The following is a 16646-nucleotide window of genomic DNA, read 5'->3' as shown; positions in this document are numbered from 1 at the left end:
GGACTGTCCTTTCCTCGTCACCTTATTCACATCTAGGCACACCTTTTGGAGTATTTGATTTTAGGTTTTCCTAAAGGCAGCTGTGTATGAGAGCTTTGTGCTGGTGTCTTCTCTTCCGCGCAGCGTGGCCGTGGCATGGGTCTCTGCGGTGCCTTCTGCCTTTTGTCACCTTTATTTCTGGGTTTGTGGGACTGGCAGGAGAAGCTGGCAGTGTCTTTCCTCTGGCTGATGTGTGCGAAGTTGGTCAGCTGGAAAAGCTGAAGTGAAAGTGAAGCCTGCGTTGGCAGATGAGTGTTATGTGTGTCTTTAAACAACCTGTTTGCATGTGGTGCTCCAAAGGAAGTAAAGTTTGAAATGAATCATCCATCACGAGTATTACCAGACTTTGCTGAAGACGCGTATTATCTTTCCTATTGTTCATCTGAAACTGGGGACTGCTGAGTGCCAGCTTGCTCATTTTTTTGGTGACATAGATGGCACTAACGAGTTTGATAAAAGCAGCTAGATGATGTGGGGAATATAGTTTCCCTGTGGAGACTCTCTTTAATTTGTTACACAGGACCATATTTAAATTTCTGTCGGCAGCAGTAGTAACCAGGGTAGCTTTTGTTCATGCATCCAATATGTTGCATTAATTCCCCTCCAGACTCAGTTGCTGTTGGCCGAAGATTTTCCTTCACGCTGTTACCATAGCATGAAATACTGGTTCTTTCAAGTATGTAGCTGTATGTTTTGCTGAGAGCATGCGGCAGTTATGCTCTTCCATAGACTAACTATCATTTTACAAGTAGGCTTTTGGCTTGATTCAGACTGTAAACTCTTCGGGGAGTGAGTCATCATGCAGTGGAGCTGGGGTCATTAGCTGCTGTGCTGAAGCAGCTCTCCTTGCCATATCCCATGTTTTAAAGGTTGGGTTGACCTCTAAAACTGGCTGGTGTAGTCCTGCCTCTGCCTCCCTGCACCGAGGGTTTGTGGGTTTGGGACTTGGATTTACCTCTTTCACACCTGGGTTTGATCTGAGTTCAGGTCTGTCAACTAACTGGTAGATGTTGCAAATTCATTAATAAATCTTTTCTATTTGAATACTTTCTTTTCCTTCCACATGCTCCCCTTTTCCACACATGTACTCCTCTAAAACAAGTTGTTTTGCAGCTCTTGGTCGTAGCGTGGGAAGTCTGTCCACTGACAGGAATGTGTGTTACCGAAACAGCTTTGTTGTTTTTATAGAAACCTTGCCCACACACTCCTTTTGCTTTCCAGATATCTAGAAATCCCTGCAGGATCCTGCTGCCATCACTGTGGTGACCCACGTTTATTTTGTGATGCTATCTAGAGGTTAGAGCAAAGCAGAGTATGGAGCAAGAACAGGCATATTTTGTCCCCATCTTTGACTCCAGTCAAATTGCTAGTCACTACTAATTTATATTTTTCTACTAGCTCTTTAAGCTGGTTTGTTTTCCATTTGGTCAATTTGAATCTTTGCTGTCACTTATTTATTTTTTCCCTGCTTTTGCACTTGCATTGCCCTGTTGCTTGCTAGTTCACTGGTTGAGGATAGCTGTGCATGGATTTTGCTGTATTTAAAAAATTATTTCTGATGCTGAGTAGCATGTTATTCACAGGTATTAATAAGGTGTCAACATATTTTGCATTGATATTACTAAACAACATTGTAGCTTATTTTGTAATGCTACAAATATTTGTGTTTCTTTTCTGAAACAAAGCTTTGTGTTTGTGCAAGTATCTGATGGTAAGCAGTTGTCTTTGAATGCTGATGAACTGGTCCATGGCAGATATTTTCAGTTGTGTTCTGCATAATTACTCTTAAAAACTGGTAATTTGAGGTGGTTGGAAAACTACTTTTTACTTAGTTCATGGCTTGCTGAAAGCTAAATTGCATTCTGTGCCTCAGCTGGACTTATTTTTATTCTCTCTTCTAACTGCATTAGCACTTTAACCTTAAGTACTGCTTATGGCTGTGGCTGGTCGGTGCGTGTCTGGGTGCAGATAGAACAGATGCTGCATTTTGACAATGTAATGTAAAGGCCTTTGCAAATGTCTGTTAATGCGTTGGTTTCATGCTCTCTGACCCAAGTGCTTTTTTTGTTGTTGTCTGAAGGACTGTGTAGTACCTGTACAACAAGTGTGAGGTGGACCCCAGTTTTAGGGGGCAGGAAAGATGAGGGCAGGGCAAGTCGTCAGCCCTCTGCCCATCAGTGGTACCTGTGCAGTGAGAACTGGTCAGTGAATGGCTGTAGAGCTGGGAATGCCTGAGAGGCACCTTCTCATATGTTGCAGAGATTTTTCAGATAAGAAACAGGAAATGAAACTGTGGAGCTGCTGTCTTGGTAAGTAAAGCGTAATTTTTCTAGCTGCCTCACAAAGGTGAATTACTGTTCCAGCAGCACAGTATTAGTCAGAGATCAGCGCGGTGACTTGGCACTCAGCGGGGGCTGGGAAAGAAATGCAGGGTGGTGGGCAGGGTAGAGGATTTTTGTTTGCATGAGTAAGCTTATGGTTTTTAATAATCTGATACTACAGAGTTTATGCTCCAACACTGAAGTTTATTAGAATAATAGAAAATTGTTACATAGAGGGCAGAATATAGTGTGAAATGTGATTTGTCTCTTATACAGAGCTTGCACATGTAGTTATAATTTTCTTGAAAGGTTAATTCCCAGTTTCTCTTCAGAACATTCTGTGCAGGCCTTTGCTGTAGAGGAAAAAAAAAATTGGACCCAATTTAAATAGACAAGTCTTGTGAATCCTGAAAGAATTTGGGCATTTAGCCCAGGAAAGGGAGAGTTCTCTGGAAGAACTTCATTAACCCTGTCTGTCATCAGAATAAGTAATAAAAGTAGATACGCAGACTTTATAAAGAACAGATCTTTTTTGTTCCACCCTGAAGCCTTGATCTGCAAGGTGCTGGTGAATGAATCTTGTTCTTTAAGGAAGCCTGTGCCTATGTGGGAAAGGAGATGGAGATCTGTTACGTACAGCAATGTAGAAGTGTGGGTGTGAACTGAAGAGCTGCATTAATTTTTGGAAAACTGGTACTATTAGTTCCAGATACTCAGGAACACTTACGGAAGCAGGCTATTTTATTTAGTATCAATAATATACCTTATATAGCAGTATTGATAATACAGTCTTATTTAGCAAATTTTGAGGCAGAAAAAATACAAACATATTTATATTGTAGCTATTTTTGTAAGTAGAAAAATGTTAAATCTTTTTACACAGGGAAGAGTTTCTGCTTCCGTTTGGCTGTTACTTGCAAGATCCAGATGCTGTGGAAGCTCTTCCTGCCATGCTAGCATCTGGCTGCCTGGAAGTTTTGCATAAGGCTTTATGAAGTGGCTTTGAAGTTGCCTTTGGATTTGAATCTTACGAGTCTTTAGGTTGGCTGGGCTGCATAATTCTCGGCATCATTTCCTCTTCTGATTATGAGAAGTGTAAATACTTCAAGCTGTTGTTCTGATGTTTTGAAGTTGGGTGGACATACATCTATATATAATCTTCCACTGTTCCTTTTCCCTGTATTTGAGACAGATACATTGTCTATTAAAGATGCAAATTAATGGCTGTAGGGATAAACTGCATGAACAGAGTGGTTACAGCAGGTTTCATGGATTTAAAACCTTGGGCTTGCTCCTTTACCTTAAACATCTGAGAAATTACAGCAATATTTCAGAAGTATCTTTTCTGAGGTTTGCTTAATATTTGTCAGATGCTTGGAAGTGTGCTAATTAAAAGGTTTTTATCACTGCTCATTGGTGGTGTTTCTAATCACATATGTATATATGTATGTATTGAAAACTTTGTTAGGATTTAAGGTCATATGTTTGTTAAGCTTTCTGAGAACAGTCCAGACTGAACAGTTCCCAAGTTTTGGGGCTGTAGCAGCAGAGCTTATTTAAATATTTTATTTTTTATTTTTTTTTTTTTTTACTTCGGATGTTACTTCTGTTGTTGTCTTACTGACTTAAGATGGTCTGTTTGCCTGTGCTCTTGTTTGAGGTGGCTAGTTGCTAAAGGTGCCTTGTTAGGAACAAGCTGTGGAGGTATTTGGGATTCGTAGTTGTGTGTGGTAGAAACTTATTTTAGGGATGGGTTTAAATTGGATGTTTTCGGCATAGGATGGGAACAGTCTTCCCTGCTACTTGATTTTTGGCTCTTCTTTTTTACAAAGGCTCTTCAGATGTTCATCAAGAGTGGAAAACTGTATTTCACATGTAGCTTGTCAACTCGCTGGTCATACAGTAAGTTTGCTTACGTACATGTGAAGGCTGATTGTTCCCTTGGTGCGGAAGGGAGACTGTACAGCCAGTGTGATAATGAAGCTGGCACTGCTGGTACAGGCGGTGCGCGGTTCATAGCTGTATGTGATGTTACTTATTTCAGTTACGATTTAATGATGTGATAATGTCTGGCAGTTTCTGTGAACGTATACGTTATGAATATATTTCCATCTTATATTTAATCTTTCCTTCATCAGAAATGAATGAATTCTGAGAAGGATAACAGAAATGTTCTTAAATAATTTGGCTTCAGGCTTGAAAGCCTTATTGCATTATAAATTAAAAGGTGAGCATGTTGTTGCATGCTTAGTAAGCAATACAGTAAAATTCCAGGTAGATTTAGTATGTGTTTATTTTTAACATGTGTTTCGTTAGCACTGATAGTGGCCTGAGAGGTGTCTCTCTAATGTTCCAAAGGTTGTAAAAACGAATATAGTGAGTACTTTTGGAATGCTCAAAATTGCAACTAGAAGAATATAAATTGAGGTATGTTGGCTTCTTAACGCAAGTTAAAACTTATGTAAGTGAAAACTTACAGCAACAGCAGGATTAGCTCTCTTCACAGGAACTATTGTCACTTTATACGCTGCTGACTGCTATCCATCCTCAATTTTGGATATGAATATGTATTTGATATTCATCTATATCTTAGACAAACATTATACATTAGTATTTATGTGTGATGTTGCACTAGGAAATTTCGTGCAGTCAAGTAAAAGGTAGGAATAGTCCAGTTAGGCTGCTGAAAAGGAACATTTACCTTATCACACTGATTACTTAGTCATAACTATAAATCACCAAGTATCTTGGCACCGATCCTAGGACTGTTTAATAGCAGCCGTGTGAAACCATCCCTTGTAATGGATGGGCTGAGCTGCATAGCATCTAATGTGTAGTTAGAAGACCTGTACAAACGATTATGTCCTTTGATTTGGGACCAAGTTCTAGGGAGCAGATAGGAAAAAAAAAAACAAACCCCCAAACAAAACAACAACAAAAAAAACCAAACCTCAGCCCTTAACTCAGATTAAACCTTTTTGAACCAAAATTAGAAGTAAGCTAACTAGCTTCCTGGTTGGTGGTGACAACTGATGAATTTAATGGCCACATGAAACATTCTATCAAAAGCATTGTATAAACTCAACTAATACAGCTAGGGAGGAGAGAATACTGATCCAGACCTTGCTATTTTCAAGTAATTTTACTAGATTTGTCCCCAAACTAGAATACAGAGTATTTGAAATTATAATCTTGCTTGCTTAAAATGAGAATAATGGACGAGAGCTGGGTGTCGAACGCTTTGAAAGAGGGGAGGTTTGACAGAGATACTTAATTATTGGCAGGAAGCATTTGTTTTATTGACATCTACAGTGAGATGGTTCCAAATAGCTTTAAATAGTTGACTTAATGTCATTTTGCTTCTAGGTATGGAACAGTGAATTACAGTGTCTGTCACAGCATTTGTTTAATGAATATCAGTTGTTGACATAGTATGGAAAAGCTCTAGGGCTTTTCAGCCATTTTATTAAAACATTCTCAGTTAGTGGATTTTGTGTCTTTGAGAAGCCAGCACGCCCTAACTGCCTGTTGAAAATCTAGTCTGCACAGGCTTAACAAAAGATCTGCACAAAGTCTTGAGGCAAACGCATCTGCACCTGTATTCAGGGCAATTCCAGTGCTTGTATAAGGGAAGGTGTGATTAAAACACCATTCTTCTGCTCAGTGGTCAATTTGTTACAAACATCATCATCCTTTTTAAGGGTTTATAAATTGCAGGTACAGTTTTCACTGAGGGCTGTGGCTTGGTTTCTGCATTTTGATTGGGTGACAGCTACTTTTAAAATTTTGCCTGTATAAATAAATAAAATTTCATATTTTCTTATTGTGAGGTCTGTTCCGTAGTTTGAATATTTGTAAATTCTGTTAATACAAAAAGTTTGGATGAGAATATGCTTCTGAAAGTTTTCAGATGGATCCACCTGTTAAATGAATTTCAAGTAAAGGCTGAGTTAAAAAACACAGCTGGGGGCTTTGGCACTTAAAAATATTGATAAAGAAGATACTAATTTGAAACACCACTACTGTCTTTAACTGTCTTTGGTCACTGATTCTTTTACTATTTTTAGTACTAGATCTATGGCCTACTCTTTAAAGCTTCCCCGATATTAGAGACTGGGAAAGTTGATTTCTGCCCGTTTTCATTTGTCATTCAGTTTATGTTAATGAGGATGAGTAAAGTTACATTAGCTAATATAATAGTATTTTGGTCATGGGCGACATCACTAAATGTAATAAAGTTGTGTAACTGAGCAATCTTAATACATTGCTTTTAAGAGTTTGTTCACGCTCGGTATATTTTACGTATACCTGCAAAGCCCAAGAAAGCATAACTCACACTGTGTTAGCGTTAGCATGTGTGTATCTGTAGGTACAGTTTCATCTTAATGGCAAGCCTAAAATTTTGACACTATTTGCTGGTGATATATCTGCACTCTGAACAGTTTGTGCTTTGGTTCCCTCGCTGCAGCCCAGAGCGGCTGGGTAAGGCAGCAGTATGGCCCTGGCTCTGCGGGCATCGTACCTCTGCAGCTCCAGCCAGCTGTGCTGAACAGTTCTGTACTGAACATGTTAAACTGTGCTCTTGCAATGTTCTCTTCCGTCTCATGCATTTCAGTGGCATTCCTCATGTTGTTTCCTTTAACATTCATATTCATATTTTTTTTTTCAGTGTTGGCAGGTGTGTATTTCACATTAACATGAGGGGTTTTTTGGATGTTAGGCTGCTATTTGCTTATGGTAATTTCCAGTCATCATAAGGTGACTGTTGAGAGAGATGAGCAGAGAGGAAAAAATTGTCAAGCATTTACAGTAAATACTCTCTGCTTTTGGAAATGCTGTCAGAAGTTTAATTGTTAGGTTCAAGTAAGTTTGTCATGTGCCAGACAGTATCAGTCTGCTGTAATGAATGGGTTACGCACTTCACCAGCAAAAAGGGAGAGTGAGAAACCAAGGGATGCTCAGGATTTCCTGTCACCTTGCACTGCAGAAGGAATGGGGTAGGCTTTTTAACCTAGCCTGTAATTAGGTTTTGCATGGAAGCATATATTACTGTGCTTGCTTTGCCAAAGCTCTTCAGTATGATGGATGAGATTTAAAGGTTGATCTGACTAAATTGCAATGAGAATACTAACGACAAAGATATTTCTGTTGTGAACTATTCCTACCAGACATCATAGCTGTGACAGAAATGGTGTAAGATAATGGACAATAAAAGTCACTCGAAAATAATACTCTCCTAGGATTGGGCTGCCTTCCCCACAGCACGTACCCTGAACCACAGTGATAATGTAATCATAAGCCAAGATCATCATTTAAATATATAGGTAATCTCATATAGTATCCTGACAGATTTATTTTATGAGCAAGCAAGAGGAAGAATATTATTGGGCAGTAGAGAGGAAGAAAGTGTTACTGATGTGGTTCTGTTTATTTTGTAAAATAGTTTGCATTGCTCCTGTCTTTGGGGACTCTGCAGTGAGCGGCATGCTGATGGCTCAGGGGAGTGGGGGAGACTGGGCTCCCACCGGCAGCACCTCGGCTGTGGATATCGGCAGCTCACTTAGGAGCCTGGTTTATGTGCACCGGTGGATTTTATTCACCGTTAATCTCAATTCTCTGTATATGTTAAAAGATAGAAATTTGTGCATTAGTTTAAGTAATGTGCTTGACTGCGTTTAAACAACTCATGAATTTCTGGACCTATGTATGACTTGCCTTTTTTGTACCCAAACAGAGCTGCGTGCCTCCCCCTCCCAAGTCCCCATGTAGCAAGAAGATATGAGAGGGATGTAGTAACTGGGTGGAAAAGCGTGTATCTATCTCTGTCATGATACTCGAGGGCATTGGGGCAGGTCAGAGGCACAAAAAGCCTCGCAACCTTTCCAGGAAGGGCACAGCTGCCCCATGTCACAGCCAGGAACACTGAGACTCCTCAAGATGGAGTCATGTCGCTTTTACAGTAGGAAGTGGTGTGAAAGTGGAAAACCTTGTCGTTTATTGTGCAGAATTTCTTGTGGCAGTACCGGGGTAAGCTGGAATTGCCGTGTCTTGTTCTGCATTTACAAAGCTGTTCGCTGTGAAGCCTCCAGTATGTTAGGGAAGGAGCTGCTCAACACAGTGCCACTGCTGTGTCCCCAGCCGCTGAGGATGGATTTAGCAGTGGTTTGGGTTTGGTGGTGCCTCCCATGCTGCGGGCAGCAGCAGAGCTGAAAGCTGAGCACATGGAAGCAGCTGGTGTGTCTTGCAGCAAGGCGAAGACGGTTGTAAAGCTGAGCACTCAAAGCACTGCTGCTTTGCTGTCTACTTTAGAGGTGCATGGCCCTGTCGTGTTGATTATACATCTGGGAGCAGATAATTTGGCCTGTAGTTGAGTTTGAGGCATCCAGAGGCACATGGTGATACCAGATGAGGCTGGTCACAGCTGTTTCACCAAGCCAGTGCAGAGAGGAGCTACACCCGGGGCAGTAGGATGTGTGAGACTGAATGGCAACATGCTCATGAGGTTCTGCTCCTTAATGAGTGTCTTGTAACTAATGATTTTGGCCTTTGCTACCGACTGCCCTGGGCTGTTCTGCTCTGAGAATGCCACCTGTCAGGTACCTGCAAGGTCCCACAGGATTCCATGGGGTTTTGTGTTTTGTTTTCTTTCTACTGAGTCAAGGTCTCAGATGGATGGGATGGGGTGTAAGGGCAGTTGGGCACCCAAAGAGGAACTGCAGCCTGGGACATGTTAGGGGACCTGGCTGCACAAGAGGGTTTTTATTTTTCCTTGCTTTGTAAAAGCTCCAGGTTACCTGAGAGTACCACCACTGTTGGCAGTAATAACTGTGCTGCAGGAGGGTGACAGTAAGCGGCAGGATGCTTAAAGATTTTGATACCAGTTGTGTTGCTGTGTGGGTGGAGTCTTCTTTTTTAGGTGTTTTGGCATACTAGGACGTATGTTTTGTATTTATCCTTTTTGTTATTACTGCCCTATGGAGTGGAGGGCACATGGTGACAGACAAACCTACATCAAGTTGTAGTTTGAAAGAATAAGCTGCTCATCCAATGTGGGCTTTGATCATACTCCCCACTGTGGTGTTAAATTTATTTTGAACTCTCAAGAGAGTCACTGAGTTGCCTGCAAAACTACTGAGATATGAACCTGAAGAAAATGAGGTGGAAGGTTTTGGTACCTTGGGTGTTTTCAGTGCATTGTTTTCAAAATCTCTCGGCTTATACCTTAAGATCTGTTGGGAGAAGTGAAGCACTGCTTTGCTGAATTCAGTTGTATTTTCTCAAATCATTATTTATTTTAAGTTGGCCTCTGATATAATTGGAAATCTTTCATTTCCATTGTTTTCAGAAACTGTTTCCCCCAGTGGATCAGGTACAGTTAAAGCAGTCCTGCACCATTCAGTTATATGGGAGCTGCCATTTTTTGTGTGTGGCTCTGGCCTGTCATGATGTCTTTATTCTATTAGAAGGTTAAAGGCTGCTTTACCAGAACAACATATGTCTCACTTTATTTATACTGCACAGCAAAGTACCAATATCTTAATAATTGGAAATAGCAGCATATATCTATTCATGAGACTTCCGTCTGGTTTTGGTATGATAAAGGTACTTTTGTGGTTGGTGCAGAGGGAAGTGAGCCTGTTGCGTGTGTCTGTTGCTGTGAAGCAGAGATGGCATATATACAAGGGGATTGATTTTGCCTAATGTTCAATGATCATGAGCTCCAGTATTTGAAAGTAACCTGAACTGGTGACGCTTTTTCTGTTGTAAAGTTATTACATTGGTTGTCAGTCAAACAAAGTAATTTGGAATTTCTCTGGCTGATGAAAATTGACCCCAAATACTAAAACAATTGTGATAACATCCTTAACATGACTTGGCTGGAATATCCTGGAAGTAATGCTGCATCAGGAGAACTCTGGTGAGATCTTCCTTCCTGTGCTGCTTTTATGAGTAGACACAAACATGGTTATCTGCTCTGCCTACTCCTTCCTTTCTCTGGGGCTGGAACCCAGTTGCTGCCATTTGGTTTTTAGTGTGTAGTTCCCAAAGCAGGCAATAGCTTTTCTGGAGGTAGAGGTATATGCTTCAGTTTTGATTAAAATAGGGTGGAAATGTGTCTTCAAAAGCTGGAAAGTTCTGCGAGACATTTTATGAACTGTATGCAGTCTGTCCTTTTTTGTACGTGGATTTTTGAGGCATATGTTATTGGGGACTTACATGTATGAGACACTTGACTATTCACAGTAATTCCAGAAAGCTGTTAGGTTGCTCTTGTAATGCCTTTCACAGATGATGATCCTGTTCTTTTATCCACTTTCTGGGAAGATATGTGATGCTTCATGCAATTTAAAAATGTTTTAATGTACTGTCATGGCCAAGACACAGTCTGAGTCTGTTTGACACTGCAAAGTTTCATAGGAAACTTGGAAGCAGCAATAAAAAAGCCTGTCACTTAAGAAGTAAAAGTGCAGAGCTATAACAATGTAAAGTAAAAATGTGACAATGTTTAAGAGAACTTATTCCAAAACCTCTTGTCTTATTTCATACTGTTTTCTTTGGCAGTTTAAACAGATTAAAAAAACCCTGAAATTATTTGTCTGCAACTGCTTCCCTGTGTTGTTGTTCCCCCGCCCCGCCCCCTTGATAATAAGGAAATGAGACTGAATCTGGAGCGTTACTGTCACTGCCAGGTTTTGTGTTAGTAGCTTTTTTTCTTCCCTATTTGATTTCTTTGAATCCGTATTGTGTTAATGATACTGTTGCTGCTAACAAGTGACATATAAAGTAAATCTGTTGATCTTGATCCAGCTGTTGGTAAAGTTACATCCTAACATACACCGGGATAGTAGATGTGTTTTCTCCCACCTGTCATGCAGGTCAGGGACTGAATTAGATGGAGACACATAACTTTGGTTTAGATACTGTGATCACTGGTTCTAGATGTTGGTGAATTAAGCATTGCAGTTAAGATTGCTACTTCAAAAATACGATAAAAAAAATAATTCATTGCCTGTTAATATCAATGTCGGTTAATGAGGCATTACATGCTTTAACTAAGTGAAATGTTACGTAGTTTAGGCTTTTGATTGCGGTGTGGTTAACATTCACATGTTGCTGTATGTAGAAACAGCTTCTCTTAGCAGGAGATGGTTCCATCCCAACCTGTATAGCCTGAGTGAGGTGGGAGGTTGTAACTCATTCAGGTAACTTTGAGAAGATCATTCCTTTCCAAACAGATGAAGATACGGCTTTTGGTATGCTACATCTTGTGAAATGCTAATGTTAATTACAAGGAAGGGTTTCATGGTAACTGTTGGATTCCATGAGATAACTTAATGCACAGATTGTGTAGCCTGAATGGAGTGGTGGGGTAAGGGGTAGCTGAACACATTTAAACGTTTCTTACATGTTTATGGTTTTCTTCAGTAGTCCAAAATAACTCTGATGTAACATGCTGCAGCTAATATCCAAACTTACTTCAGGACTAGTAAAATGTAGCTCAAAATGTGGTTACTTCCTCAGGAGAACACAAGTATCTGGCACGGGGGTGGAAGTCACTGGCTTTAAGTTGTTGTATCGGACACTGTCATGTTCTCTGCTCAACACTTTCATGTTTAAAAATATAATGGCAATATTGGTTCTGCAGTTAGACTTTTTAGAGAGAGTCTCAAAAACCCTGTAGAATTTTTAGAATTACAGTTCAGTGCAAATGTGTACCTGTTTTGACATAGCAAAGTGCCTTTATGTTGTTGGCTGCTATTTGAAGACCCTTCATGAAGCCTGTTCCCGGGGATCCCCCTTCCAGTCTACCTATAACATATGCTTGCCAATAGCCCAGAATAGCCCAGCTGACAGCTTCGAGCAGGACACGCTGTCCCGTAGGTGTCAGCAGGCTTGGAGCTGGTGTCATGTGAGCTCTGCCGTATCTCTTTTCAAAGCTGGTATTTTGTTCTTCTTCCTTTGCTTCCAGCTGTAGCGCTTTAAACAGCAACCAAACCCAAATACTCTGCCTAATACATTCCCATACAGCTCATGGCAGCTAAGCTTCTGAGCTGTTGATTGCCCTCCCATTGTCTAATCCTCACGGTAAGTAATTGTACCTTGAGTTTCCTTGCGGCGGCTGGAAAGTTATGGTTCTCTTAGGAATGTTCCAGATTTATGTGTGATCAGACGACTGGGGTTGTCGTCTTCAGAGAACCCTTTTCTCTTTTTGAGCTTCAGTCCTTTTCGAAGGCAGGATGCAGTAGATACGATGTTTGATCAGTGATAGACTGCAGATATTTCGCATGACGCTGCCTGGACATGCCTTTTATCTCAAGGCTGTAAATGTGAAATTTCTGAATTCCTTTTGGAGATAAGTGGTGGAAGCAAGGCTGTCAGTAGCCTGCAGTCTGTAGCAGTGTTTTCTCTGTGCTTGTGGACTTAGAAGAGAAAGAACATGTGTTACATTCTCCCTTCAAGTAAGCAGCCTGTCTTCAAATCATGAATAATAAAATACTTACGTTACTCTGACAGAACTATCTTAAGTTAGCAATTTCATAGGGCAGCTTAATTAAGAGACATTTTTATTTTTCAAGTGTTCACCTGGTTACTAATAAACAGACAGATGCCTGATGCTGAAGGAATCTTAAAATCAAACTTCTTCATATTAATAGTGATTATCCTTTTCCCACTGGAGTTTCGTAGTACTGACTTAGGAAAACTTTTTACTGAGAGCAACCCATGTGTTGGCCTGTCTATATGCGTCAGGTACTCCAGCCCTCACAACTCTTCTGTAGTGAGTGTCTGTTACAGAGTGGAAGTTCATTTGCTTAAGGAGTAAAAAGAGCCTTTTCCCTGCTCACCCCCTGATACTGTGTGTGCACGTGTTGCAGTGGCTGGTGGTGGGACGGATCTGCCGGAGCTAAAGGCTTGTTTTACTGACAACTGCTAAAAGAACTGAGCATGACTTGCTACAGAAATTCTTCTGCATCATATTTTCTCCCCCACTCCCTCAAATATTTAAAATATCTCTGTATTTTAAATTAAGTTAGTCATTGCCCAAGTGCCAGGCATGCACTATTAATACAGTAATGAGGTCAGGTTGTGTTATTTCACTGAGTGAGTACTTGCCAAAACGCTTCAAGCAAGTTTCTGCAAATGCTTGTGTTGGCCACTAAATCTTCCCTTGTCACCCTTGGGCTTCTTGTCGCTGCTAAGGACAGCAACAATTCGACTCTGAATTACGCACTGCCTAGCGTGTGTGGATAATGAATAACTAGCTATGAATAACATTCTTCAATAAGCCCAAAAAACCTGCATACAGCCCTTTGTGGAGAAGGGATGTTAGTGCATTTATTGTGCGTGTTCTGTGTATGCTGTGAATGTTTTTTGAGGACTGGCCTTGCTCGGGGCTAGAGCCTGACCCCTGACGTGACATGGGGCAAGGAGCACTGTGATCTCCTCTGAGATGTCCCCTAAATAGCTTATAAAACTAGCAGGATTCATTCCAGAGTCAGGATGGCGACGGTAATAGTTCAAATATGGTTTTTGTTTCCTAGAAGGGCTAGAAAATATGTATACATTTAGTCTCTTACACTTCTGCAAACAGATGTGTCTGGAAGGCTTTCAGCCAAAAGCCCAAAACTGCCCTGTTAATGTTTACTACTGCAGTCCTGAAATCCACGCACGGCTCTGTGTCGGGGGAAGGTTAGTTAATCTGGGATCACAGTGGTGTCCCAGCACTGGGAATGTCTTGGCTGCCTGATGGGCAGCTCTTTACACCACCTGCCCTTCACGGCACCATTTTTGAAGGTGAGCAGGCTATCTTTTCAGATTACTGTGGTGTGTTGGCCTGGAAACAGCAGCATCTGAGCCCACCCTCTACAGGGAGGGACTTTGCGAGGTGGAAAGTGTGGAAACTGCCCAGGGTGGTCTCAGCATCATGGCTGGTGTCCTTGGGCAGGGGTCAGCCTGATGCGGGGCACGGCGGTTACACACACACTCGGAGGAACGTGGTGTTTCCGCACCGTGGCGATGAGCAGTTGTACTGCTGTGTGTTGGACCTGGATGGCATTTTCAAATGTCCAGCAGCCTATTTAAATGATGACGAGTCTGGTACATCCAGTTTGGGAAATAAGTTCCTTTGCATCTTTCAAACATTGTAGGAATTTGACTTTTCAATTTTTTCCTTTCTTTTTCTCTTTGTTTTAAATTCTGAAAAATGGAAACTGACTACCACACTTCCCATTCCTTCTACTTGGTTTGTGTTATGGTTAATTATAACCCCTTTTTTGAGCCCTCTCAACCAAGTACCTTGTGTCCCTTCCTTCCTTCCTGTTACCTGCAAACTTTTGTTTGGTTTTATAATACTGCTCAAAATAAAACTAATCTCATCATACTGTGAAATAATTTGATTCAAGGTAGATGCAAGATGTGATGTGTAGAAGTTTTATGTTGCAGGTGCTGGATTTCACAGCTCTTAACCACCTGTGCAACCAGCATAAATGAGAGTTAAATTTTGTTTGGTGTTGTGTCTCAGACCTTCACCTTGCACTTAAAAAGGAGGGGAGGCTGAATTGGTCTCTGTAGGGTGAAGGGTAATTTTAGAATGAAAATGAAGAATCATTGCAGACGGTGATGGTGAATTTCTTTTTAGGTCCTTACAGTAAGTTTTTTATCTGATAACTCTTGCTAGATTCTCTTCTCCAACACTGCATCTGCTTAATTTCTGTAATTTTTGTAGGAAATTCTGCTGGACAGCTGTGCCCAGTAATTGCTGCAGGTGAAACTGGAAGAAATTAATTCACGGAATTTTCCCTTGCTTGTTTGTTCCTACAATAATACTTCGATCTTGTTGAATCTAATACGGTTTCTAGCTGCTGATTCGTGTGTCTTGCCAACCTGCATGAGAACTTTTAATTTGGGGTTAGGCAAGAAGGAATGTGGATAAAGTTACACTTTTAGGTTGTCTCTGGCCAAATAAGGCTACAACTGTCTGGTGGGACTTGTTGCCATTTTTTGTTTTACAAAGGGAAACGTGCTAACTTTTCTTGAATTGTCCGCTACGTGTCTGATGCCATAGGGGATCATCTAGGTTCAGTAGTCCTAGGGGAGGTAACGCTTGCTGCTGTTACAGTTGACAAAAGCACTGTCTGTTGTGGGTAACGTACTACTGACCAAATAAACCCATTTTCTGCTGTTTTGCTTAATAGGAAATGATACCGGTAATATTTGTGATACTGGTTTTTTTGTTCTGTGATTTGGGGAGCGTGAGGGTAGCTGTGACCTGTTGCTGCCCCTTTCAGCGTGCAGGTGGCAGCAGGGTCTCTGTGCTGGTCTGTCTGGGGCTGGTGGCAGATAAGGGGTTTCTCCCCTCGAGAATTGTATGCAGGAGTCAATCTGAGGGAAGGAAGGGGAGGAATCGGTTCCTGCTGTCTTCATGTGTGACGACCACGTGTAGGCACATACCTAGAAACAGTTTCTTGCTTTCAGTGCTGGATGGACAGTGATGAGACTTCTCTCTCGCCTCTTTCTTTTAACTCCAGCAGAACTGTGAGGCAGAGTTTGGTATGATACCATGGAAGGGCAGCATAACCACCCGCATCATCTAGGGGACCAGAACAACCCTCTTTGCAAGCTGCCAGGGCAGGAATACCAGCATGATCCTCAGGTAAGTGCATGTGTCTCTTCAATCTCTCTCCTTCTGGGTTCTCTTCCCTTCCTTTTATAAAGGTCTATAGATTTCTTAGCATTTAGCCTTTTTTCTTCTTTTCGTTTTTTCTCCTCTGTTTATAGTGCAGTTACAGCAGTTTTAGGGTATATCCAGTTTGGGATTCTGCCAGCCAGCCAGTTTCCTGAATCCAGTTTTTTTGATAATAATAAGAGAAAAAGGAAATAGTTTGAATTTTGCTTAAAGCAAGTATTTTTCAGTCATCTTATAAAAACATGTACTGTGTTGGCTTTCTCTTCTCTTTGATCCTTTGAAGAAAAGGCCAAAGAAAAGCAGTTGACTGTGTAAGTGAATAAATGTATTTTATCTCCTTTTATGGTTTAATAATAAAAGCTGATGAGGTAATTACCAAATAAAAGAAAAAGTTCATCCTACATGGAACTGTAGGCTATCTGACTTCATTTCCTGTGGGTCTCTGGAATCTCTCCTGCAATCTGTTTTGTCTGTACTACTATCAAGTTTCACTATAGTGGCTCATGTATCGCTCTGTTCCCTGCCTTTCTGCAGAAGTGGGCCAAAGCTGGGGTTAGACCTGCACTCCGTGTGGTGTCAGTCCCTTCGCTGTAATCATGAGA

At 41.1% G+C, this 16646-nt stretch overlaps 1 protein-coding gene across 3 annotated transcripts in view; it reads left to right on the top strand.

Annotated features, from left to right (window-relative positions):
* The window catches only part of NEK6 (NIMA related kinase 6), an 84166-nt gene that overhangs the window by 24535 nt on the left and 42985 nt on the right, over window positions 1-16646 (top strand). For 2 of the 3 annotated variants that reach the window (XM_080401439.1, XM_080401438.1), the window contains exon 2: window positions 15887-16011. In XM_080401439.1, the coding sequence (XP_080257565.1) occupies window positions 15919-16011 (93 nt within the window). In that variant the 5' untranslated portion in view covers window positions 15887-15918. The remainder of the gene's footprint in view (window positions 1-15886; window positions 16012-16646) is intronic. The other variant, XM_080401437.1, reaches the window with a different exon arrangement.

The sequence above is a fragment of the Falco punctatus genome (assembly GCF_963210335.1).
Source record: "Falco punctatus genome assembly, chromosome: 9".
NCBI classification, from domain to species: Eukaryota; Metazoa; Chordata; class Aves; order Falconiformes; family Falconidae; genus Falco; species Falco punctatus.
The sequence above is the reverse complement of the archived record's forward strand: the minus strand, read 5'-3'. Positions and strand labels throughout refer to the sequence as shown.